The 27,754-nt window shown below is 41.2% G+C and overlaps 1 protein-coding gene across 1 annotated transcript in view; it reads left to right on the forward strand.

The window, feature by feature from the left end:
- Positions 1-27,754, forward strand: part of ldlrad3 (low density lipoprotein receptor class A domain containing 3) — an 88,481-nt gene that overhangs the window by 37,410 nt on the left and 23,317 nt on the right. The window contains exons 3-4 of the mRNA XM_042412921.1: positions 7,717-7,842; positions 9,648-9,782. Coding sequence (XP_042268855.1) covers positions 7,717-7,842; positions 9,648-9,782 — 261 coding nt within the window. The remainder of the gene's footprint in view (positions 1-7,716; positions 7,843-9,647; positions 9,783-27,754) is intronic.

Genomic DNA, 27,754 nt, shown 5'->3' on the forward strand with positions numbered 1-27,754 from the left:
AAACTCCTTTCTTCATTTTTTTGTTGATCCGACTACATTTTATTCCAGTGCGTGAGGAGGTTCAGAATAGAACCATGCAAACCTGGTCTGCATTTACTTACTTATTGTAGACATGTCCCAGACTGTTACGCCTGATAGGCCAGGAATTGTCTCTCAAATGGTCAGGGAATGTTTATTCGCCTAGAAAAGACCGACTTTCCCTTCCTCCCAAGCCCCGCTGCTCCTCTCTTGTTTGTTTGTTCTTCTGTTCCCCTCTAGCACAAGGGTCAACTTGTGTCATGTAAATACTTTTGCTGGCTCTTAAATAATAGTCTGAGCGGAGAGAAGAGAGGCAACATCTCCATCCTGAGCTTTATTGCATTAAAGATGCAGCTTATTGTATTACTCTCCTGCTGTGCGAGGCCACGACCCCCTTGCAGTTCATTTTTTATCAAGTCCATTTTTTTTTTACGGACTGTAACCTCTGCTGCGTTCCATATGAAATTAACAGGATTTCAAATGAAAACATTTCAGTTGTTTGCACATTAGAGAGCATATAGCAATAGAGCATCTTCTCTATGTGGGTGTGCTTCATGCAGTGATTCAGAGACAGGCTGCTGACTAATTCCTCACACAAAGAGGACCACAGTAGCACTCTGCTCCCTGGCGTCCATAACGACAGCCTTGGAGAGCGTTGGACGAAATAGATACTGACAGAGGAGAGAGGGAGGAGAGCTGACTGAGCTTACTGGGCCTCAAAGCCAGGATTAGCCCCTTTGCCCTTGTCTGGGCAGGGCATGAGCAGGCAAGAGAGGAGAGATGCGTAGAAGGGCCAAAAGGGTGAATGGACATGGTGTATAACGCAAGGAGTGGGGAATCAAAGAAGGCGGAGTTGACAGAAATGCAGTTAAGAGGGAGAGAAAAGACAGAGAAGCACATTTTTAGAGAAATGACTGTTCTGAACTAGCAGTCCTACAGGTTGAGGTCATGGCTTTTCTGTGTGGAGGAGTCCATGTGTTCACAATTGTACACTCACAAAACTTGTGTGCAACTTTTACTTTGCTTTTAACTGGAAGGGTCGTCAAGCAGGGCCAGCGGCTCTTACTGAACGAAGATCAGAGAACATCAAGCACAGCCAAGGCCTGCTGCTCATCTCCTCATAGTCTGCCAACCCAGTTACATATCCATGTCAACATGTCTTTAATCAAGGCTTTTGTTCCTGTCTCGCCACTTGCTCAATATCTAAGTGACATTACCTCTCTTTTGTGTTGTATTTTGCATTTAGCAGACCACATTTCCTGTAAGAAAAAATCTTGATTGCTAGTCACAAATGGATGTTGCTGCTTGACACTTCCTTCCTTTAGAGCAATGGTCCCCAACCTGGGGGTAGTAAGATAAGTAGGATAGGGGTGGCTGTGGCTCAGGAGGAAGAGCGGGTTGTCCACTAATCGGAAGATCGGCGGTTCGATTCCCGGCTCCTCCAGTCCAAGGAGTCCTTGGGCAAGACACTTAAGCCCGAATTGCTCCTGATGGCGGTGCCATCAGTGTATGAATGTGTGTGGATGGTTAGTTTCCTCTGATAGGCAGGTTGGGACCATGCATGGTAGCCCACCCATTCACACACATTCATACATTCAGCGTATGAATGTGTGTGAATGGGTGAATGTGATTTATAGTGTAAAAGCGCTTTGAGTGGTTGGAGGACTAGAAAGGCGCTATACAAGTACAGTCCATAACCCAGAGGTGTCACAAGACAATTAATGGGATGGAAAAGATTCAAAAATATATTTATTCTATACAAAAGTTGTTGTTTTTTTTCCTGACATCTCTCTAATAATTCCCTTTTTCTTGTTAACTACTGTGTAGTTTCAGTCTTTGGAGCAAACAAGATTATGTAAGTTTTGAAAGGAGTTTTGTCATTAGAGCCATTCAGTCTGGTGTGACTAGTAACTTGTGGTGGCTTAATTTTACATGAATATTACCCAGAGTCAGATTAATGACTCCATGACTCTTCTTTACACGTTTTAGAATTTACCATTATACCATGATGGCCACTTGTGGTCACACAAGGGCACTTTTCATCAGAACTCGCATAGTCTCGCTTTAAACGAAAAGTTCTTGGGGAGGGTGAACTGTTCACCGCTCATAGATTAATCTGTGACAAGGGGTCACACAGCAGTTTCTTTGTTTAAGGGACACAAGCCAAAAAAAGGTTGGGATGAGTGTTTTAGAGCACTTCATCGTGTTTGTAGTAAACTGTAGTAAACAACAATTAGAGCTAATAGTGGCCCTTTATGACTGAGTATTACATCCAGCCAGTAAGTTATCAATACATTAAATCAAAAGTTGAACCACTGTACATAACTTAGTATAACAGTTCATGTTGTTTGTCATCAGGCAGATTGTTTTATACCAATAGCAGCTTCCACTGCTGGTCTGCTATATTCAGTCAGTGGGGAACAGAAGGACGGCTTATTAGAGGCTCACACAGAGCCTCATGTTCAGTCAGTTACTTTAAAAGTCAATTGATACTTCATAACAATGAAGGCTATAACCATTTGGACTTTTCATAACGTGATGCACTGTTTATTGATCCTGTTAGTTCTTCCCAACAATTAGGAGCAAAATATATTCAGTCCATTGGATTACTCGCATATTATCGCATTATTGCTGTGCACAGTCATAACACAGCCAAAGCCTGGAGCAACATCAATGCTGCTTTTTGTTTTTTGGTTTTTGTTCTTGTGTGTATGTGTGTACTGACCTCCACACAATGCCCATGAGATACTGAGTTCAAAAGAGCTGCTAAATGCTTATCAACAACAAAGTACTGTGCTCGACAGCATGGGTGGAAACAGCTAAAAAGACTCCTGAGACAGATTGGTTATGATTTAGATATCAAGGCTCACACACTCCCAAATTACCAAAGGGGGGGGGGGGGGGGGAGGTTGCTAAGATTTGGGTGTGTGTATATGTGTGTGTGTGTGTGTGTGTGATAGGAACAGCGACCAATGCACTGACGTTTAACACAAAGAGCCATATAATGCTGATCGGTGTGTTTTTTTTCTTCCGTCCTGCTGGGTTACTGCTTTGCATCTTTCTGGGTAGGTGTTCTTCGCCCCGGAGTGTGTTCCTTTTTTGTGTCTCTGTGTGCATTTTAGGAAGACAGCATGGAAGCAAAAGCAGGTGGGATTGGAAGAGTTTGGGATACTTAAGACTGGAGCACGTCTTGGTTTGCATGTGTTGTTTCAGCCCAGCTCAGAGGGAAAAAAAAACTGTCAAGAATGCAAAAAGAAAGGAGGAGAAAGTGGAAAGAAAATGAAGAGACTGGAGCATTAATAGTTGGGAAAGTAAGGAAAGACGAGGAAAGCTTAATGGGACTGAGTCTGGTGCATCCCATGTGCTTAATGGTTGACTGATCAATGAGCTGGTGTAATTAATACCAAGGAACAGGGATGAAATATTGATTAAGGTCTTACATACAGTCTCTCTTACTCTGACTCTGTCTCTTGCTGCATCTCTCTTTTTTTTCTCTCTCTTCTTCTCACTAGTTTTCTATTTTACACTGAATGCTATCCTTGTTCCATCGATTGTCACAAATTAGGCAAAATGATGCTTCGAAATCTTCAAAGGAATAAAAAATGCTCTCTTGTCATTGTGCAATACAACGTCAGGCACCACCAGATCAAACAAGGCCATTTTAGCGTCACATTGCTTTCTATGATGAATTTTACAGCAGGGTTATTATCTGACAAATCGCTTGCTGCTTTTTCACTATATGTCCTTGCTCTCCTCCCTTTTTATCGGTAGTTGTTGAAATATTACTGATATTTTGCACACGTGCCAGCTGTATGGTATATGAGCTGCACTCGCTTCCACATCTAGCATGAAGTTCGATGGCTTCGCAAGAGCACCAGTGGCCCATGAACTACTCGGCCCTCGCGGTGAAGGAAGCTCTAAAACGTTGCAGCGACTCTCGCTGCACACAGAAGGTTATTGTGTTGTACAACTAACGTGCAAGGTTTAGACAGTGAAATGTTTGGAGTGATTATTTTGATCCCGCAGCCCTCGAGTCTGAAACTACTCCTGCCCTTCTTGCTTACACCCTGACTCCATTACCTATTGATTTCCTCCCTTCAGAAATGCTCAGCAAGGTCAGAGAAACCTTTGAAGTCCTCAGCTGTCTCCACTCTTTCTCGGCTCCTGTTCTCTCCCGCTCTCTCTCTCTCTCTCTCCGCTGTTTTTCTTTCTTGTTAGTCTCTTCCTCCAGTCCTTTCTCCGCCATGCGTCTCTCCTCACTCCGTCAATCATGCATGCCCATCACGACCAAGCCTACCTGTGCTGAACAAGTTATTCTGTTCTCTGGGGAAGCGAGGAGAGGGAAAAAAAAAGGTGGAGAAGTGAGGGGAAGGGCATAGAGGTGCATATTGGGGGAAGAGCAAAAGCATACTATCTGCAACTGGAGTTACGCTGTCGGGTTCTGCTTGACATGAATGCTGAAGCCATGGTGGACATAAAGACGGGGAAGAAGAGGCAAATTATAGTGTTGCATTTCAGCTTCGTGATAAATCATCAAATGATTAAGGCCAAAGTGATGTGCTACACTCCCTGACCTGGATTTTTGTTTGTTTTAACTGCTACTTGGATATTCAGTAGTTCAGTATTTCCAATTAAATGTTTTGTGGAAGAAATTTTAAGCAGGTATCAAATTAGGCAGCCCAGTGTAGCGCATATGCCTATAATTTTATGGGAGATGGTAACAGAAAGAGAAAAGGCATGCTTACGCGCCTTTGTTTGTGTGTCCTCCAACTGTGTTTTGGTGTGATCCAGCCATGTTTTTCTGCTAGTGATAGTCTTACCTCAAGGAATCAGCTTGACTGCTACCTCATTCGTTTTCATTTGTGCTGCTCTGCTGAACACTGGAACTAAGTTTGGAAGCCGTCCAACACCCTGCCTGCTTTTCGTAAACAACTTCTACAAAGGCTCAGAGAGGAGAAAGAAGAATTTGGCACGGAACGAAAGCAGTTCAAACGAAGGAACAGAGTGATGACAGAAGGGATGAAGACGGGATGAAACGGATGGTTATAGGTTGAAAAGTAAGGCAGAGGTGCTGAAATTCATCAGCATTACCTGGATCAGCAGCATTCTTTAAATTGGAACAGTAAAGAGTTTAGGATTCGGAATAAAACAGGGCACCTTCACAGGGAAACTTTAGTTTGTGTTTTTGCCATTTCTTCTGCACTGAACTCGCTTCCTATAATTAATTTTTTGTCTCCTCGCTCTGAAAACTGCTCAGCTCAGGCTACAAAGGGCCTTGCATCCTCAAAAACAGCTAAGCACATTATCTCTATCCCTCCAACCAGCGCCGTCTCTCCCACCCACGCATTTCCCTTCATGAGCTTGCCCTTCGTGTGACTTTTGAGCTAATTTGGAACACAAGCACTGGGTCAGATGATTCATGCCAGCAGTAGAAGCAGCATCCGAAATTAACACCCGCCGAGCTCCAAATGCGGGTAGATTCAAGTAAATCTCGGGAAGGTTATCCACCTCACTGGCAGATAAATGTTTCTACCAAAATAGTCATGTAAGAAAATATCAGAAATAGCTCAGAGGAATGTTTTTCCCTATACAGTGAAGACACACGTACCATACATGCGTCTAAACAGTGCTGTGAAACTAGCAGCGTTCGAGGTGGAGTCAGGACGAGTTCCTAGTTTACCGTACACGACATCATCTCCTCAACATCACAGCTCTCCGCTTTTTAAAAATATGCTCGGCCGGTGGATTTTTTTCATCTACCAGTCCCCTTGGCAGGTGAGTCAATTTTAATTTCGGACACTGAGTAGAAGTGGTAATGAGGATTCGGACGAGGGAGGAAGCGAATGAGGAATCTCACAGCAATAACACAGCTATCCTTGGCGAGTCTGCCGAACAAATGGAAAAAACACAGTTAGTATCCATGTCCATGCAGAGAAGGAGAAAATTGCATTTTCTAAGAAGAAACTCTATGTCTCCAAGACCAGAACATAAAAAGTAAAAATACAGGCAGGCAAACATGTAAAATAAATAAAAATAACAGATAAAGCATGATACTTTTGTTTGTGGCCAAATTCATTTCAATTTTAATTTCAATTCCAGTAGCATGTTTTTGTGTCTTTTCTTTTATGTGTTGCTACAGCCCAAAGCCATGTCTGTTTTTCTCCCTGGACTCTAATGAATGTGATATACTATGCAAAATGAGCTTTGGGTGGTTAGGGCCTCTGCTGTCCAGGTAAACAAAGGCTTCCCAGACTACAGACACAAGAAATCGGGCGCTATCCCAGTTTTCTCCCGCGTTCAGTGGATTACATTTCATCCTGGAGACGGGCGCTTCAAACCCTCTCGGTTGTTATGCCTAGCCCTCCCCCCTCGGCACACATAATCGCCGCAGCTTGAAAGAACTCATAAATCAGCCTACCACAATATATTGTAGAGGGAAAAATGTGCGCCCCTGGCATTTGAGACGGCGTAATGCCAACCTATGAGCAGGCCAATTCCAGCCTTTGTATTCAGCTGAGGTTAAAAGAAAAAAAAAACCCCAAAAAACAAAGACCATTTGGTGGCTCGCTTTGAGATATCTAGTATGCCCACTCACTCTCACCCTCCCTGTGTGTTTGACTGTGTGGGCTGTTCCATCCTTTTGTTGCTCCATAGTATTTACAATGCTGTTCCCTCACTGGTATTAACTCCTAGTCTTATTTAACTAGTATCATAACAATGTCTAAGCTGTAATTGGTAGCTTTTCCTTTCTCTGTCTCCAATGAAATACTATGACAACAGAAGCAGCTCTCACACAAAGCCAAATTTACAAGTTTAAGCTGTTTTATTATAATGCAAATGACTTGAAAGAAGACCGAGGTCTGAGAGATGACACTGTTTCTCACACAGATGTTTGTAATTATCACAAACTGTAAATAGCAAAGGTTGTATACTGCTGCGTCTTTTGTACGTCTTTCCTTGTTCCTTGTTAAAAGTCTCACTTCACAGCGATCGAGCCAAAACGAGGTCCTTTATTTTCTGATGTCTTTGTTTGCATCTACCTGCTGTCTTGTTTTTCTGCTTCTGCCAGGGAAGATCAATGTGTTTGAGTTAAAACTCTGGGTTAGCGCTAAACGGAGGACGCCAGGCATTGATGTTCTGCAGGCTCGTCACTCAGTCTCAGGCCTGTCCTGGGAGATAAGACCCGTGGCCTGCTTAGGCTGATCAATGGCAGAATCCATACAAACACTCTCCCACACGATTTGCTCCCTTTGTCTTTGTCATTAACTCGTCTTCTTCTCCTATCAGTGCTCTGTGCTCGCGATCTTACCCCCTCCTTGCCATGTTTAAGAGAACATGAAGATAAGTCTTATATTACAACAGTGACTGAGTAATTAATTGGTCTCCATAACACAGCAGCTGTGATTATTTGAACCTTGTACAATGTTGATTGAACAGTTTAAAAATTTAAGTAAAAATGCTTGTGTCTGTTGCACCACTATCATAAAAACTTTAAAAAGGTAAAAAAAAAGAAAGTTTTAGACTTTTCGTTAGCTGACCTTACTTACTCCCTTCATGCATCACAGCCAAGGCTAATTCTATCATAAAACAGGATGTACCGTGTTGAAATGTGCTGCATCATCCCTCCATCACACATAGACTAATCCATTGTTCCACTGTCTCTCTCTCTACTTCGCCCAACCCTCCTTCTCTCCTTAGCTAAGGTCAAGTCAAAGTGCGCCCCTACATTCTTCGCATGCGCTAACGGCGTCCACTGCATCATCGGACGCTTCCGGTGTAACGGCTTCAGCGACTGTCCTGATGGGAGTGACGAGGAAAACTGCAGTAAGTCTCACACAGCAAACAAATCCAATAATAGCAGTCTGTCTAATGTCATGGTCAGTTCATACCGCAGCTGCTAGTCATACAGCCAGTGGATGGAGGAGTACTGAAAATACACTTTACTCAAGGAAAAATACAAATTTTCCTGTCAAACTGTAGTAATTTATGAAACTAGTAATGTACTTAATTGATGAGCTACAAAAAGAACAAATTACTTAGCATTTTAATATTGTGTAGTTTGAATGGGCCAGTGAAAAATAATGGAAAAATCAGCACTCATTGATAAAAATGCCTTAATCTATTAAATTCAGGAACAGCAAAGGAAATAAAAACAGCAAATAAAGACGTACAATTAAGATAACGATCTCCACAACTCTGTACATCTACAAATGTTTTCCTCTCTTCTCCTCTCTTCTCTTCTCTTCTTTCTTCCTTCTCCATCTCACTTTTTCATTGGGTTCCACTGCGAACAAATAAATGAAAGGACCTCGCTTACAAAACTGAACCGACATCCTAACCTCCATCTATGGAGGTGTGACTATTAACTCTGTTTTTCCAGAGGCACAGCACACACATCATCCTGTAGCTATTGCCTTTTTTATGAACAGTGGGAGCAGATGTAGTCAGAGCTCATCTCTGGAAACTTGTTTTTCAAACTTGTGACTTCTGCTCCGCCTCAGTTTTTCTAATGCCAGTATAGTATTTACTTTCTTAAGTGTGAAGCAGGTATTCTTTATGTCCTATCTTGGAGAGGAAAATGAAGGAGAATTTCATTTTTATAAAGAATGCAGTTTCTCCATTGCTGCTGCCCCTTGCCTTCCCTTACACTCACTATCAAATTCTGCTTTTAGTGCAGATAATAATAGTTGTAACAAAAGTATAAATGTAGCAAATTCGATTACCTCTTCAAAAAAGAATCATCTGTACTTCTGTTTGCATTGCTTGTAACCTCTGACCATCCACCATTGGGTTTAGCAATGTATTTTGTGCGTGAAAAATCACACAGTAGACAAGTCGCTGCCCATGTCGAACTGAAGAAAGATTGGAACACCAGGATCTAGGTGTAGTCTTTATATAACAATACATATTATCAGGAATGTAGATTGTCCTCACATGACCCCGTCCCTGCTTTACCAGTGGGAAACATGCATCAAGCCAATCACTCTCCATTGTCAGAGGCAGTGTGCCTAGCCTGCAGGGCCCCATGGTCACAAATCTAATCTTGCTATTTAAATGGAACTTTTCTCCACGCTCCCAGCACATACTGCGTCATGACTGTGTAATTGTCCGGATCTTCTCACAAGATAATTCCACCTCATTCTGCAGAAACTATAGATAAAGACAAAAGATCGTATGCTAAAAAAGAAGCAGTGGTGCTAGGCAGGATTTAGTGATCTTTTTTTGTTTGTTTGTTTGTTTTTCTGTAGAGTTTCTGCTTGATTTTATCAAACTCTCTATCAAATTTCCTGCTAACTCACGCTGTTTTTAATGATTAATTTCTTCTCTGAAAATCCCTATGAAAATGTAATATCCATGTTTTTATTTTAAATTTAATCATATCAAAGTGTTATATTTGGGATGGGATCAACGAGTACACTAAATCATTTTCAAACAAATTGATCAAACAACCGCTGGAGAATATTCATTTAATTTGCTTTCAAAAACTTTGTTTATGCACTGAAGTGTATTTCTCAGAGGGAGAGTCACTCACATGCTTGATCCTGTTTCTCAGGTAACTTTGAACTGGTTACCTTTCACTGAAACCTTATTTGAACTAACACTAGACCTCTGCTCTGACTCACCCACAGCAGGCAACCCACTGGTGTGCTCAGAGGCTCGCTTCAAGTGTCGAAATGGCCGCTGTGTAGACCGCAGCTTCTTGTGTAACGGCCAGGACAACTGTCAGGATAACAGTGATGAGGAGCCCTGCCCGACTACAGCAGGTAAGCCAATAAGTCAAATGTAGGAGAAGGTCATGAAGGCATGAAAAAAAGATGTTCTTCTTCAAACTGGAAATGGAACGTTTGCCCAGACGCAGAGCATCAGACACAGGAGCAGCCTGAGGATGATTTAGCCACAAAGGACAGTGAAGTGTATCAGAGACATTTCTGATCCATCTGATTGGCAGTCTAACACATTTCACCAGATTTACAAAAACAGAAAAAGGCATCAGGAGATAAGATTTTGTGTGATTATTTCTGTGATCAGCAGTTGGAAGTTATGAGTAAAATTTTGAGATACTTGTACTTAACTTGAGTATTTATTTTTTATGTTACTTTATACTTCTACTCCACAACATTTTAGAGGAAAATATTGTACTTTTTACTCCACTAAATTTATTTCACAGCTTTATGAAGCGATGTCATAGATCAAACAACTTATGATACAAAACCTCAACCAGATACAACATCAAAATAATATATAAGAATGACACCTGCCATTTAGTGTACTGTTACTTTAGATTATTTAAGTCGATATTGTTGATACTGTACTTTTACTTCTACAACTACCTGTGAGCACATTGAACTGCAGCAGCAGGAAATTGTGAAAAAACACAGCTAAATCACTCAAAATGTCACAACCGGAACATGTAAAAAATGTTATAAGAATGTGAAAAATGTATGGATTACAACCTTAAGAGGGTGTGCTTAATATAGCAAAAATAGCAGAAGAATTTATTTGGACTAATATAAATTAATGTAGAATATTAGTAGTATGGTAATGCCAAAATTCATGCAAAAAATCATTACTTATTGCATACATACAGTATGTGCAATAAGTAACAAATAAGAGTAATATCTGAACATAATTACAGTTTGCATGCATATATGATGTGTACAAATATATCTGTACTGACATTACTATGACCACATGATTCTATCGTACCAGTAGTCTATAAACAGTTGTATATTGTCAGAAAGTGCCAAGATATACTGTACGTAAGTCGTATAAACATTATACACTAATTGTTAAAATATACTGTACATTGACTATAGAGAAGTAGATATTTTGTGTAGAGAATGTGCAGATTTAGGAATATAAATAAGAGGTTGTCTACACTACCTTCATCACCAACTACAGATGGAGCTTCATTATCTCTAAAATGTAGAAAAAACAAACAGGTGAAAATTATTTTCAGAATTAAAAGACTGACTGTGAAAATGTTTTTTAAAATCTCTACAGAAATTAGTGTTAACAAAAGTAACATCATATAAACAATCGCTCAATTGATTGATGTCAAGAATGATCATGTACATGTTAATCTTTTATGGGGAGTTGTGAAGTTGAGATTGTGAGTGGGAAATACACTGTATTGGGCATACTTGAAGCTTCAGTCGGCAGAATACTTGTCAATTATGCTGATTGATTCTGATTAGTGTCTTCTTGCAGTTAAAAGGTTAGCAGGCTTGAAGAAGTCATCACTATCATGAAAGATGGCCACATTCACAAAAACAACAACTCAAATGAACTATTTCAAGACAAAAATAAGCGGTAACCACTGTCACTTCAACAAACCGGAGTTTGATGAATTTAATCAGGCAGTAATTGTTGAAAATATTGACAGTAAAGATTTCAGACGGACAGATTTCAGAACAGGTGGGAGCTTCTAGATACAGTATTTAGCTTTTCTATTAAACTGGATGAAATGATGACAGAGGAGTTGGAAGATTCTGTCACTCAATATGTCACATCATCTGATATTTCTGAAGGCAACACTTGGTAAATGTATTCTGCAGTCTATGCTTTGTAAAGATAAAGCAGAGCCACTGACAGATTAAATGTTATGCCAAAGAAGATGTGGTTTTACTCTCCCAACTTTGAGGAGCATTCCTGATTATGCCTATTTAACACACAGAAATACACCATGGCATCGTTAGCATAATGTTGTGAAACATAATGCTTTTGAATAATGTGTAACTTTGCATTGTAACACAAATAGTATCATCCCTGACAGTGAGTCTGATGCTTTCTGGTATAGAATGTCTTATTCATCGGCAGGTACCACTTACAACTGGCATACTATTATTATTCCACTGGCAGCCCCACTTCTCAAAGGCAGCTGCTGCCACTATGGCTCAAGAGTCGGCTTCTGTCAACACTTCAGGTGTACTTCCACTGGCAAGCAAGCTGACATGATTACTGCCAGCAGTCCAAACCCGACATGCATACAACCTCAGGCAACTAAATGTGGACCAGTGTCAATGTGCTTCAATTGGCAACCACTTTTCACCATATATACTGTAACTGTATCCTTCTGTTGTGGTATTGCTGTCACAGTGATTTATTCTGTTGGGAAAAATAGTCTGTCAGAAATAACAAAACTGAGCATAGGTGTGGAATACCAAAGGAAAAAAGTTGACGATAATCTGTCAGCATCTATAGCCCATAAGACAGTAATTTTATTACCAATACTGAGATAGGCAAAGTCAGCAGAAACTTGATCAAAACTCAAGAGGCAAAACATGTCTGATAAACAGGGGAGGAGCTCTGCTGCAGTCGCACAGTAGACTTAAGAGTAAGAGCATAGCAAATCCTGGCAAAACTTTTCAACACCATTAATATCGAAAATAAAAACCCTGTTCACCCTGTTTGACAAAAAACGGATCGGATCATGGGTGCAGGAGATGATTACTCCACATTACCATTACCATACAAATCTAGACTTAATGTGCTAACATTAGTCAGTCGTCTTTTAAAGATTGCCTAATTAGTGAAGCTGACTTCCTGATATTCTTATTATTTTTACCTGTGTGTTTACAAGGGACAGAGAGAGAAAGAAAAAGAGTCTATCCATCATCACAGACTTCACAATTTAATGCAGAGGCACAGAATGCTGAATTGAACTGTATAGTGAAGCAGAAATATTGATTGATATCTGTGTCCACTGCACTCCATTTCCTTATAGACAGGTGAACAGCTCCAGCGCTGGTTGGCAGAATATAGCTGCATATCCTTACAGCGTTGAAGGCATTAGATCTCAGAACACAACTAATTCTGGACACTGTATAAAGAGCTGAAATGATCACACACTTGACTTTTAACAAAGAAACTAATTAAAACTAAAACCTAACTAACTAACTGAGCCATTATTAGATTAATTTGAGAAAGGTTTGCTTCAATTAACAACCAAGATAGACATAGCATCCAATAATTATTATATAATTATTATATATAATTTATTTCCTTTGATGTGGCACGTTTTAAAAATGTATTTTATAGCAAACACATTAAAAAACATTCTCAGTCAATACAATCAAATACATTACATTATACAATATTCATGCACCTCAGTCTGGGCTCTGAATAGTGCTTTATGATGCGTGATATCGGTGGTCTTGAATACAATTTGTTTAGCCCATTGCCAGGTGGTTGGGATCCTTAATGATTTTCATAGTCTTATTCTTGCAGCGCCTCTAGGCAGGGCAAAGCATGGCCTATTGTATGTTCAGCTGAACAAACCACTCTTTGCAGGGCCTTGTGATCCTGTTCCATGCTATTTCTGTACCAGGCAGTGATGTTCCCTGTCAGGACTCTCTCGATGGTGCAGGAGTAGAAATTTCTAAGTATTTGAGGGGATACCTGAAATTTCCTCAAGCGTCTAAGGTGAAACAGTCTCTGCATTGCCTTTCTCACCACTGAGTCAGTATGCAGCTCCAAGGACAGGCCCTTGGTGATATGGACACCAAGGTCCTTGAAGCTGACCAACCTCTCCACAAAGGACCCGTTGATATTGAGGATGAGGGTACAAGAGGTATATCCGCCTACCTTCACCACCTAGGGTCTGTCTGTCAGGAACTGAAAGATCTGCATGCACAGAAAGGCAGTGTCCAACGTTACATTTTTTCCCCACTGGCCCAGAAGCCAAAAAATGAAAATAACTATTTTCCATAATTTGATGATTTATTAATTGTATACATAATACGTACAACAGTGAAGTTCACTTTAGATTTGGTTGCTTTCCTTTAGTTATGGATATGTAATGTTGATATATTACACAAATATGCAAAATATAAAATTAGGCACATATTGAATCAGTAAATGAATGGTGTATAAATGTAGGTTTCTCCATATTTTGTCCTCCTCCCTCTATTGCTGCTGGTCAGAGATTCAGTCTGTAGGTACTGCTGGTAGAAAGGAGGGGTAGACTGGTGTCAGCCTAAAGCATGGGCTTAGATTTGGGTATGGACAGTAAGGACATGTCCTTACCAATACCAAGGTGTTGCTGGCTTGTCCCTACCGATGTTTTTACTGATCTCAAACAATCTAGCTGCTTCAACTCCACGTAATGTAAAACAGTCAGATCTCTGCAGAATTGCCAGTTTTGTGTGTTTTCTGCAAAAAAGTGCACTATTATGATAAAGAGTGAAAGAGCAAGATATGGGGGATGCTTGGAATGATGATCTGGCAACCCTCAACTTCGAGCGTTGATATTTAATTTCAGGTGTTAAGTGTTCTTCGCTAATTTGTGATTGTTGCTCAGGCATTCTGTCTAATGAAACAACTTTATTACTGTTGGTGAAAATTTCTCCCAAAAGCAAATTAAGACATTTGGTTCTTTTTAAAGAAGAATCAAAGGAGTCAAAGAATCAAAATAACAGTTGAGCTTAGTTAATAAGAATATTCTGTAATCAATCCCAACATTAATCTTTGATATTAGTGGGAGAAATACTTACTATTTAATGCCATCTCTCCTCTTTCCCATGAGTGGATGAAGAGCAGAGTTATTATTGCATAATAAGACATGAACATTATTTAAGTTAAATTAGCTGCAGCTTGTCCACATGATTTATTTGTGACTGTCAAGCATCATTTCATTATAAAAATCCTGTCAGCAGCAGCCTGAGCAGCACAGAGACACACAGACAGGTGAGCTATGGCCTCTCAGTTGAGCTCTGATGTCACAGTGAAATATCTAGCCATAAATTCAGGAGTCGAATGAAAAATAATACAAATAGAAGTTTTTGAGATGATTTAAAGGTAGGTTTGAGCATCACTGTGGCTCTGTCATAAAACTCTTGAGTTGTGTCACCCAAATCCACAAACTGAAAGAAGGACAGAATCTCAGGTTTGAAAACCTTACAGCAGCGAGTTACAGAGCAGCACATTACCTACAGGTTTCTATTCATTTATGTAAAAATCAGAGAAAAAATCATGATACAAGTCCAGTTTCAGGCAAGTCAGCAAATGCATATTCAGTAAAGTAAACATTTTGCAGAGTCAGGCTCTTTATGTGTGTATGTGTGTGCGCACATGTGCCTATGAAAGAGAAAAGAATGAAAGAGAGCAAGTGCACAATTATTTTAGCTGTCCGACAAAAAAAAAAATCCGTTTTGAGCTTGTTCGTAACAGTTCACTATTAGCATAACAAGCTCCGTATAGCTGTAAAATATAGTGGTGAGAGGGGAGTTGACTGCTGGAAGATTTCATATTTAAGTTTATGTTCTGCTTGTTCAACAGCTGTTTGATAAATTGCTTGCATCGTCTCCCATACTGCCAGATTTTGTTGCACTTATGGCAGCGAGCAGTCGTAGTTGACTGGAGTAAAGTATAACCTAATTTCTGTTTTATTCTGTCTGCTGTGGCCTCTTTGCTCTGCTGTCCGCTCTGTGTGTGTGCTTGTGTGTTTCTGTGGAGTTCAGCCCTCATGCATACAGGCACTTAGAGAGAGCAGAGGAGAGAGACAGAGAGGCAAACATCCCTTCCTCTCCCCACAAGCTCCAGTCAGCTGCTCGAAGCGTGTGGTTTGTGTTCATCATGATTATTATGTACAATGTGAAATTTCAGCAGTGGTGTTCATCATTTAGCAGCGGCGCTGTGTCACACAGCGATGTAAACCTGGCCCTACGCTGTGATTCCAAATTACTTATCGCCCACCTGGCCGTTGACCCCAATTTATTTGTCCACCATGACGCTGATTGGCCGTCACTGGCCGATCAACTTCCCTGGCATAAACTTTTACTGGCCCCGGGCCATCGGGCCATTAGTTATGTTGCCCCCCATGAGGTGTTTAATCCCAGGTCCTTGAGCTTTGTGACGAGCCTGGAGGTAATTATGGTGCTAAACACTGAACTGTGGTCAATGAACAGTAATCTCACATAGCTCCCTTTCTTGTCCAAGTGAGATAAGGTGGTGTGGAGGATGTGTGCTACGGTGTCTTCCGTTGATCAGTTGGGACGCAACTGTAGTGGGTCCAATGTGCTGGATAGTGAAGAGCAGATGTAATCCTTGACCAGCCATTCAAAGCACTTCACCACTACAGAGTGCCACTGGGCGGTAGTCATTCAGGCAGAATGTTCTTGTTTTTTTTTTTTTTCTTGGCACAGGGTTGATGATGGACTTCTTGAAGCATGTAGGTATGACAAACTGAGCCAGGGACAGGTTGAATATCATTGTGAACACTGGTGCTAATTGTTCAGCACATAATTTGAGGACCCACCCAATGATACTGTCTGGTCGTGCTGCTTTCTTGGTGTTCACACACCTGAAAGCCCTCCTGATGTTATGCTCAGAGAGGGTGATAGGTGTGAAAGGTGCAGCCACCCATCCGTTAACCTCTGCTTCAGCTGTTTTTGCTCGCTGGCTGCCAATGGCCTCAAAGCGAGCATAGAAGCTGTTTAGCTCACTTGATAGAGACACATAAGCACTTGACAAGGAGGGGAAGTGGGCTTGTAATCTGTCATAGTTCTTAAACCTGCTAAGCCATATGCTTCTGGGATTGCCTTCCTGAAATTGTAGTTCCACTTTCTTCCCATAGTCCCTTTTTGCCTCCTTTACTGCTCTTCTTACATCGTAGGCTGCTGCTTTATAATTGTCCATGTTTCCAGACTGCAGCCCTAAGTTGCAGGCTGCAATGCGTGTGTTTATGGCATCCCGGATGGTTCTGGTAATCCATGGTTTCTGATTGTGGAATGATTTAACTGTGGGTACAGTTGCTTGTGTTGTTTCATAAATCAAATCCACCACAGACTCAGTGAATCCATTGATGTCATCTGTGATGTTGACGGTGGTGTCTTGGAATGTGTTCCAGACTGCATCATATAGTGCAGACTGTAGACATTTCCTGACCTCTCGCGTCACTGGGGGCATGCGTTGTAGTTTGTTTACATACTTAGACCTCAGCAAGATGGCCGCGTGGTTGCTCTTCCAGAACACTGGTAGCAATTCTGCTCTGTAGCCGTTTTTGAATGGCATGTAGCAGTGATCCAGAGTGTTTTTTCACCTTGTGGAGCAGTCAATATGTTGATGAAAGTCAGGCATGACCTTCTTAAGGTTAGCCTGATTGATGTCTCCAGCAACAATGAGCGCAGCATCAGGATTACCGGTCTGTGAGCAGTTCATGTCTTTGCAAATATCTGGCAGGGCAGCCTGTGTACACGCCTGTGGTGGGATGTAATGGCTGATGTAAATTCCCTTGGTAGAAACAATAACTCCAAATCAGGTGAGCAGGAACAGGATAGCATTTTAATATTCCCAATGTCACAGCAGTGTCTAGTGATAGAGCACCAAGTTTTATCTCTTTCTTGTCATAAAAATGCATGATTTTTCAGCAATCTGGCAGAGCAGCCTACACTGTATATACACGTTTACTAATGCTGCTTCCAAAGATATATGTCAGTGCACCTACGTGTAACCTGAGTCTGTTCAGATGAGTTGTTATATTCCCAAAGACTCACTGTCAGCACAGATTTTACAGTAGTATTTGTAGTAACAGAGCACAAATAACCTAAATGTTCCTCTGCATATTTTGCCGCTGCATCTAGTACAAGTGTTGTACAACTTGTGAGCTCTGTGTCATGGTGGCCTTTAAAATTTATTTATTTTTTTGTCATCACCGTCTGTGCTTCCGAAGGAGTGGAGGCATCGCCGCGGTTTGACTCTCTGCATTTCTTTCCCGTATGCATTCACACTCACATTCACCTTACATTCTGCTCTGACTTTGCCTCTCTCTCTATAATAAGCACAGTCCTGCAGGTGACAGATAAGGTGTACAATATCCGCTCTAAGCCACCTGAGCAAAGCATCTTCTTCCTCACTTTCTCCCCTGTACCGTTACCTATCTTCCTCTGTTTAACTCCTCTTCCTCCTTACCCATAATTATTTACTTCAGTGTCTCCACATTTGGTAACTCTATCTGAATAGTCTAGTAAGAGATCATCTCAAAGTTTATGGACTAGTATTTGATTATCCTGCCCTGGAGGTGTCAGACAGTTAGATCCACAGCACCCTCCTCCTGGCGTTTTTATGCCTCTAGTGTTTCTATTACGCGTTAGAGTGATTTTAAACAATTTGGCACAACTGGATAAAACAGAAGTACACAGAGCCTCTTTTACTGTTTATTGTTTTATTTGATGGGTAATTGATTTTTGAAATAGCAGAGGGAGTAGGATAGGGAGCGTTTAACTGATAAGCAAGACAAAGAAACGGGAAGTGCACCACATGAAAATAATATAGGGAAGCAGAAAGGGAGTCGCAAGGAGGAATGAATAGCAATGGGCATGAAGATGGAGGTAAGCAAAGAGAGACAGGTGATTTGACAGAGAAAGGCAGGGATTTGGATAGGACTGAGCGAGTGGTAGCGATAAGCCAGAGAGGATGAGAGTAGCATCCATCTCGAGTCGAGCCCCGAGGCCGAGCAGTGTAACTCTGGAAACAGAAATGACATGAAAGCTAGTTTTGCAAAGCTGAGCTTCTCTTTGCTCTTTCCGTCTGATTGTAGCAGGGGATAGCGAGTGCAGTGATGGAGCGCATGTTTGCCCCTGCAACAAATTCTTATTGAAACACAACCGCAGGGCACACAAGATTTTTCTAGATGCTGGGAGAGCCCTCGCAGGAAGCACGTGCATGAGTGTGTGAGCGCAGTCGGACACACACACACACACACACAGTCACATAGTTCTTTATATTTAATTGCAAAAAGGAAATAACTCCGTAACCTCCAGAAGAAACTTTTAGAAGGTCGTAGCACTGGCAAGTTTAAGGACTTAGTTACAAAAGCAATGAGCAAAGTAGATGACACTTTTTTAAAAAGTAGTTGAGAATCCCCTTAGAGTCGTTTAAGAAAAGTGATTGATTTAAAACGCGCACATCAGTGTCTCTCATCACGCATTAATTAACACAAGTAGACAAAGAGTATCAGATGGTGTGGTGACTGTGGGAGAGTGTGATAGTGATTAATTCTCACATCTCCTCTATCTCAAAGAGGCTTCATCTTGGCCTTATTCTTAAGTGGAGTTGTTCTGAATTAGGGAAAGTGTGAGTGATATAAAGGTAGGAACAGAGGGCCAGTGGATGGTTTTAGGGCTTCAGAAGCTCACAACTGCCTTTCTGTGTTTTTGAAGATAACGTATGCTTTGTAGGTGGTCAAAAGCATCAAAGGCATTTCTTTCGGTTGTGTGTGTATACATGTGTAAATGTGCGCTTTGTTCATACAGTGGACACACAAATGTGTCAAAATTTCTACATGTCCTTGTACATAACAACAGTAAAAACGGTGTGAAGTTGTGGCAGTAAAACTGTACGATCCTGCATTAGGTTTTATGATGTACTGCAGCTTTCCACACCTCATGAGGAAGATTTATGCTTTCACTGCTGCATACTCTCTAGACTCCATTTATTTTAATATTAGTGCAATAATAGGACAAATAAAAGGTAAATAAATCTTTAAAACTGTAAAGAGTGCAGAGCTTGTGGTTCATAAACACTTTGAAAGCATCACAACATCAATTAGGCCTCCGATTCGAACAAAAGCAGCTAAATCAATCCCACCAACCAAAACGGTTCAGAAATGTTGACATTCAGCATGCATCTTCGAATACATTTACTTTGTTTGTTGGATAAATCCATTTACATGTGATTTAAATTACAATGCACTGTAAACAAAATTATTTATAGTCTTTCTGTTCAAGGGTATCTTGTATCTCTTACAATGAAGGAATCACACCCGAGGGTAGGCCTTTGTTTACACACTGCCTCAATACATCCTGTATAGTATACATATTTTGTAATGTCTAGACTCCTATAAAAATACATGGTCCCTCTGCAAACTTACAGCCGAAATACACCAGGCATGGACGCAGCATGACAAGTCTGTTGCAGCATGGTCGTAGCAGAGCGCGTCCATTATAATCAAATGAAGCTGCTACACTGACCATGGAAGCTGTGCGGCTCTATTTTTGCACGGCTGGTCTTTTTTTTTTTCTCTACATGCGACTACGCGGCTCTCCAAGAGGTAAAAACTACATAAAACTGTGTAAAAAAAATGAGTACAAACTGTTTAAAAATAATTAAAATAAATATCTCATTGTACCGGAGGCAATGCGATGCAGCAGTGCAACCTTGTGGTGTTTTTTTTACATTGCACATTAAAATATGTCAATCAAATCAATATATACCCACGATCCTGTGGTTAAAATGACCCAGATAATTGATTCAGTACCTGTTAACGTAGCCTACACTTCCAAACTCTGCATAACCAACTGCATTATCACAGCAAAACTCAATATGCATGCAGTGTGTATAGCACATCAAGCATCCCACTCCGCTCCACCTACATGATACACCACCTACATGAAATACACCGTGCCTGGTGGATTTCAGCTGTTAGGATTTGTTGTGCGTTATACTCTACATTCTGCGGTCCACGAAACAGAAGTATCACAACAGTTTTTCTTCACTATGTTTTTTTTTTTTTTTTTACCATTGACCCGTCAGAGTAATTGTTGGCAGGTCCTCAGAGGACAGGCTGACAATTAACATTAGTCTCTTACATGAGTATACTGTCAAAACATTGGCAGGCGATGTCACCTTTGACCCTGATTGGTTTGATGAAAATTGGGCCCCCCGCTAAAAACATAGTTCAAGATCTGCAAATTAAGTGGCAGTGGACTTTTTGGAGAACATGACAGTGTATAATTAAACTTGCCAATTTCTTTTGTACATTTTGATAAGCTTCTCAGCAAGAATAAGTCATTTTCACAGTGCCTGTCAAGGGAACGTGATGTATTGTAACTATATCTGTCTAAAGCATGCCCATGAGTTTCATTTCAGCCCATCGCCACCACCATAGTCACATATTCACAAACCGTCTCTATCCCCACCACACAATACAATAAGTAGTTTTAACCTTCTGGTTTGTGTATGGAGCGCTTCGTCTCAGAGAAGTCAAATCCCTCATTTTAAACTCCAGGGATGCTCCCCTCCCACAGAGAGTAATCTGCAGCTTTCTATTTGTTATATCCTCCTAAGGCTGTGTAAGAACTACTCGATAGATCCACTAGCACTGCATCTGCTCTTTTGCATAAGCACTATGTATTCAACAACCTGTCTTCACAGCCCTGCCATTTACTGGGCTAATAAACAGCAGTAATTCAGAGGGGGTTGTATATACAGTGACTGTCTGCTGACATCCAGCAGTAACTCCTGCCTCTCCATTAGCGCTGCCAGTAAACTAGACATTAATATGTAATGTCAGTCTGATATATAGAAAGGACAAAGAATGTCAGAGTGATTAAAAGTCCCTCAGTCTGTATTCACCATTGGTATCCTTTTAGCTTGTTAATAGCCTCTCGCACAGCCACAGCCTCCCCCATTGATTGCTGCCAGCTTTTGGGCTCGAATAATATATACGTAGGTGCTATAGATTAAAATGACAAGTTAATCCATGTGCAATTTTTGTGGTAGAGATGTGTGTGTGTGACGCTGAGATGTTGGTCTGTTCATGCCCTTCGTCAGTAGCACTCAAAGAGCTGGCAGAGAGAGAAAGGTGTGGGAGGGAGTGTGAAATGGCGTAGGGGAATATAATGGCAGTAGACTGAGTTGTGGGAGTGGAATGTAATAGTGCCAGTTTATCAGAGCCAACGCACACTTGACAGGCACAAATAGGGGAGGTTGCACATGTCACCGCCCATGGATTTGAACTCTGGGAAAGTTTCGGGTTTTTGCTTTTGTTATTCTGAAGCATGTTCACAAACCAGTGTTGAGGGGCTCTCGGCTGCTGGTCTGCAGGAGAGGAAGGCCAAGCAGTTGGCAAGATGCTGTTAGCTGCTGCTGGCAACGTTCAGCTGAGGGGGTGCAGCTTCCTGTCTCCTTAATTTAAATTGTAAATAAACTTGTCCAGTATAGTAATAGTACATTTTATATTGGATGGTCTGGCAGGAACATTTAGCATCTATACTGTTGTGGGAAAGAACACAGTGGATTATGTTTGTGCATCTATCTGTTGTGTGTATCCTACTTCAGTGTGGTATTTGTTGTCTGTGCTTAATCTGAGAACACATAGCTGCAGTTCTTTCATCTTTCCTTTCTTGTCATCCTCTCTCTCCCTCTCCCACTCACCAAGGCTAAGTGTCACTTCTTTCAGAGCTGCTGTTGTTTAAGGGCCTCGTTGCCATTGGCTATGGCCACACAGGGGGGTCACTCCTGGGACCATACTCTGCATGAATCATCCCCGTCCTTGAATCAGGACCAGTCAGCCGTCGCTGTTCAAGCTGCTGTAAATTAACAACCTTTCCCTCCTAAACTTATCCTCATTCAGTCACCATGGTGATGGTGGTGACGACCTGCACCCACAGACTGGTGGAGGAATTTCACTCCGAACAAAAGCTCCACTGTTCCTTTTGGTTAGAGTTGTACTTTGAGTGAGGGTTTTTTTTGTTTGTGTGTGTTCATGTATGTGGGTGCATTTGTGTGTGGGAGGGGGGTTAGATACATGCAGAATCTGTTGTTTGCATTTTTCTACACCTCTGTTTTGAAAGGTTTTTGGCTGGATGAGCACAAAAAAATGTCAGGTCTGCCATTAAGAGGTATTATAGCACAAGTGTCAACCCTGGTTGAGCTGGTTTGATCCATGATCACAAGCCAAAAAAATTTCACAAATAGGACAAAAAACAAGCTTATTAGCTCACTGATTTGTGCTTCTACGAGCCTCACAATTGCATTAGAGTGTGTTAAGCCTGGCCTCAGCTGCAACATATCCTTGCTCCATCGACACTTGGCTTGAAAGACGTGCTCCTCTCTGGCCCCACAGCACACACTTATTGGTTGGCTGACAGCAGAAAAGAGGTGAGATCACCGTGTAAAGTGTGTGCTTGAATGGGGCTCTCTCTAACACTTCTCTTTCCATCTCTGAACCTAATCATTTTAGTCATTTGCAGTACCTCCACTCTTTTCACAGTACACTAGCTTTTTTAGAATATTGTGCCTGCCTAGTCTGCATTGTGCAAACTCCAATGAGGCTCACAGGGCCATTATCTTTCTCGAACGATGTCACATTAAAGAAAGACCGAGAGGCGTTGAGGCTGCACCAATACTAGATATCGACTGCTCATTAGTCACCCTGCTAAAGTCTTCAATAGCTGTAAAGTGGTGGAAGATACTTTGACTACTTCTTTGCAAAAGTTGAGATTATTAATGAAGTCTTTAAAAGTGGACCTATCGTGCTCTTCCTTATTTTCAGTCATATCTATGATGTTACAATGTCGGATGTTCAAACGTGGCCCAAGTGTCAAATAATGAGGTACATGTATGTAAAAGTAATCTCGGTTAGCAAAAAGCTCAGGTTTCAGACTGCTCTGAATGCTTGATTACCAACAGTTTTTCCTACTTTCAAACCAAGCGGATGTCAACTTGTGACGAGTTTCTTTTTATGGTCATCTGCTGCAGCATGTGTGTCAAATGCTCTCGTTGGAGTTCACTGCTCCGCTCTGCTAACATTATGGCGTTTTTGTGGCTTGTACTATGCCTCCCTGCATTATTTCTATCTGATCTGCTGAACTAAGAGCTCCAAATATCTCCGGATCTTGTTGTGTCAACCAGTTTTATCGGAAGAATAGCTCCGCTAAAACGAGGGATAAACACATTTCACTTCCTGTAAATTCTTCACAGTAAAGGTCTCCCATCCCATTATTTAGTCATTTAAAAGCTTCATTTAAAGCGGCAGAAAAAAAGCAGAAAATGTTGGGTTTTCATCAGCAGTAACTTAACATGACTCTGATAAGGCTGAAAGTGATCAGCAAACTGTAAAATAAGGCAGATATCTAAAAGTACAATCAGGAACGCAGAGAGAAACTAAACTTCAAAGCACAGGGATTCAGTTAGAAACTACAAAAGTACCGAGAATTGAAAACAGATAGGATAAAGATGTCAAACAACAAGCAGGTAATGAGCCTTACCAAACAGAGACGTCCTGTTGTAATCTTTGTTGCTGCGGATGTTTGTGCTCTCCACTCGTATATTTTGGATTGGATTTCAGCTCCAACAAGTACGGATGTATTTGAGAAGTTTATATTTTAGGTAAACAGTGAGAACAAGAGGCAAGATCCGACTACTATAGTTTGTTTACGCTGCCTCGGGAGCCTTCTCCCGGAGCCAGAGGAAGCTTCCTGAAGCTGGCCAATCAGAACAGAGTGGGCTTTTACGGAGGGGGGCAGAGGGGAGGGGAATCCAAAACAGCCTGTTTCAGAGTAAGGCTGAACTGAGGTGCTGCATAAAGGGCCAGTATAAGATAAATAAGGAGTTTTTTGAACTGTGAATCATGCAAACCTACTCTAGTGAAGTCCGAAAATAAAAATAGAAAGCTGCAAATCAGCATAATAGGTCCCCTTTAATTTTGCATGCGGTAAAAAGAACTCAAAAGGAAAATTTAATCACTTGTTTTTAAGTTTCTAGAAGGGATGTTTCCATAAGTTTGTACAAGACTTTTTTTTAATCTCTTTTGGCCCTTTGTGGCTCAAGACAAGAGGAAAAATGCTGTTTTTGCATTTTTAAACCGCATTGAGTTAAAAATGAAGAAACTTATGAAACCAGAGTTAAGAGGTGAATATGATTTCATTCTCTTGGATGGCTTTGATGAATGTTGGACAAATTTGGATACAGTACTTTTAAGAGATGGTTATGTGCTCAGAGCTCAATTTAATTTCCCTACACAATTTTTTTGACCATATTATCTTTTCCTCAGGCATGTCTAATGCACCTACCCATAAGTAGCAGAGTCATTTAGAAGCTTTGCAACTCTAGTCTGCTGGAGTAAATTATAGTGTTATATCAGAATTAGCGTCACAATTTTGCAGGGCTGAAAGACTGTTGTATTAAAGCAAATAACAGTGGCTAAAATATGAATACAAAATGACAGTAATCAACACTGGCATCAGGTGCTCTGTTGCATCTCATCAGAAGAAGTGGCCCCCTTAAATATCACTCCCTTCAGCCGAAAAATACAAAATCCCACTGAGAGGCTCTCATATTGCCTGGAATTATTAGTGTTATGGATCACTAAACACATCTTCCAATCGTGCTGAATAGTGCAACACCTTTCCATGCATGATTTCTCCATGATGTATCGATTTATTTATTAGTCACCTGACAGTAACTAATCCAGTATTAAGTATTACTAAGAGGCAGTATTATCCCTACATGCATCTACTAAAGTGGCAGTGGACCAAAATGGTGTGCAGCTATTAGGAGTAAACAGATAGACTCCCCTAAGTGATGCATTAGGTGTCAGTCAGCTCTCACTATAATGGGCCGGGTTATTTTCTGCAAATATGTTTTCTGCCAATACTGTAAGTGTGCATTCACCCATGATATGGTTTAGCTGAAGGCGTTTCTTGACAGACAAAGAGCCACGGCAATTATTAATGTGTGATAGAATGCAGATGTGGGTTTGGGTGGTGCTTTGAGCTTTCCATATATGTTTGGCATGCGTGTATCCATCAGGGAAATGCAAAAAGAAGGAGGGCTTAAGTGGAACGGAGGAAAAAGAACAGTGCCCTGGAGAGAGAAAAGAGGGATTGCATGTCAGAGATGTGAGAGACAGAAATGTGAGAGGACAGTGGAGGGGGAGAGAGGTGGTAGAATATGGGATGAAAAAAAAGAGCAAAATGAGTGTGAAGACGACTGAGCGAAAGAGGGAAAGAAAGCAGGAGGGAGAGAGTGATAGAGAGCGAGAGGGAAGCTGATGGAGATGAGGGATTAGGGAGAGTGGCAAAGCCATTGAGTGAAAAAAGATAAAACCCTCCGGATTCATTGTGTAGAAAGACAGGGAATCAAGGGGGAGGACAAAGAAACAGGGAGAAGGAAACAGTAGCTGGGGAAGGGGTCATGGATGCTGCTGAAGAGAGAAAAACCACTAAGGAGGGTGAAGAGAGGAGCTGAGTGGAGGAAAAAGATGAGAAAGTAAGCAGGAAATAGGGTATCTGCAGAGATGGGAATAAGCAGGCAGAAACCTGAGAGACAGGTGCAGGAAGCAAAGGCACTGTAAGAGCAGAACAGAGAGGAGCGCTGGGGAATGGGAGACAACAAAGTGAGTGATCAGGATGAGTCGATTGAAGTCGAGCCAGTGTGTCGAGGTGGGAATGAAACAAAGCAAGGTAGACAAAAGAAGGGAGAACAGAGGGATGAAAACAGCAAACAAAATGGAGAACAGGAGCGTGAATGATGACTGGAGAGAAAAACTGCAGGGTATGAGATTTTGACAGGATAGGTATACTTTAAGCTTAGAGATTGAATGGAGGGTCTAGATTAGTCCCCGCGTGCAACAGTGGTACTTACTGGATCCTGCAGCATGTTTCTCAATTGCCGTCTCTTTTTATTCTTATTGCACACTCTCCCCTGTCTCTCTGACTCAATTCAATAGGCTTTATTGGCATGACTGTTTCGAGAACAATGTCGCCAAAACATCATCATCACTCTGCCCATGTAACATTAACCTCTCATCGACTTTTCTCATTTTTGTCGTTTCACTCCAATTTCCACCCCTTTCTCATCAGTTCTTTTTACCATTTCACCTCCTCATTCCCCACTGTCTTGTCTCCTCTCATCCTGGGCTTTCTCTGTTCTCTCTTCTTGTTTCCTCTAGTAGCCTGCGGTGGTTTTGTTCAGATGGGCAAGGCTTAAACGCAACACTTAAGATGATAATTCCACTCTGTTCCTCCAGTGGTGGGTTTTTTTTTTTGTATTTTTATCATCTCCTCTAACACCCTCCTCATCCTCTTTTTTTTCCCCCTCTCTGTCTCACCCATTCGTTCTCTTTAGGTTGTTCTCATTGTGTGATACTGTCATGTGGACACCCACATGCCAGAGGCATGTTAAAAAACCATGCTGGAGATTGAGAGAGCCAAGGGATAGGGAGGGGAAAGGGAGCAAGAGATACAGTGAACAATAGAAAAGAGATTTGTGTGGTGTGTTTCACCTTTGGTCCTTCTCTTAAGCAGCTTTTGTTTGGTGTAGTGAATATGCGGAAAGGAAGGACAAGCATGCCTGCAGGACAAATGTGGTGTATGTGAGCTGCTGGGCCATTAGAACTGCAGGATGTGGTAGAGATGCAGATAGAGGACATCTTAATTATTGTCACATTCAACAGAAAAGAGTTTTACGGACAGTGCACTTTATAAAATATCTATACTTTGTTATTCTAGTATAAAACAAGCTCTTTTTGTGAATTTTTGACTATGATCAGTCACTTTCATTCATCTGGGATATTCATTCACTTGAATTCATTTTCATCTGTGACAGTTCCCTTAACTGATCAACTGAGCCATCTCTGCAGAATTTTGCATATTTTAGATCACTTTCCACAATAGATCAACCCTTGCATGCCTGTCATGTGTGCCGTTGATCAAAATGGGCAATTTCACCTTTTTTGCACTTAAGTAACTGACTGTTAACTGTTATTTAGAGATCAGGGGCAACCCAGTGAGATGTTTCACTGTTTAAAATGTTCAGTTATTATTAGAAAAGTGGTAGCAACTTTACAAAAAATGGGATGATAAAACGTTTTTGCATGTTTGAGAAATTATTATTAAATGAATTCCTAAATTTGTTAATGCTGCACTTAACAATTTATATTTACTGAGTTTGTAGTTTGATGCCCAACTACATTAAAGCACATTAAAGCATTGATGCTCTGTGGCTGATGCAC

This window comes from Thunnus maccoyii, chromosome 5, assembly GCF_910596095.1.
Source record: "Thunnus maccoyii chromosome 5, fThuMac1.1, whole genome shotgun sequence".
Taxonomy (NCBI): domain Eukaryota; kingdom Metazoa; phylum Chordata; class Actinopteri; order Scombriformes; family Scombridae; genus Thunnus; species Thunnus maccoyii.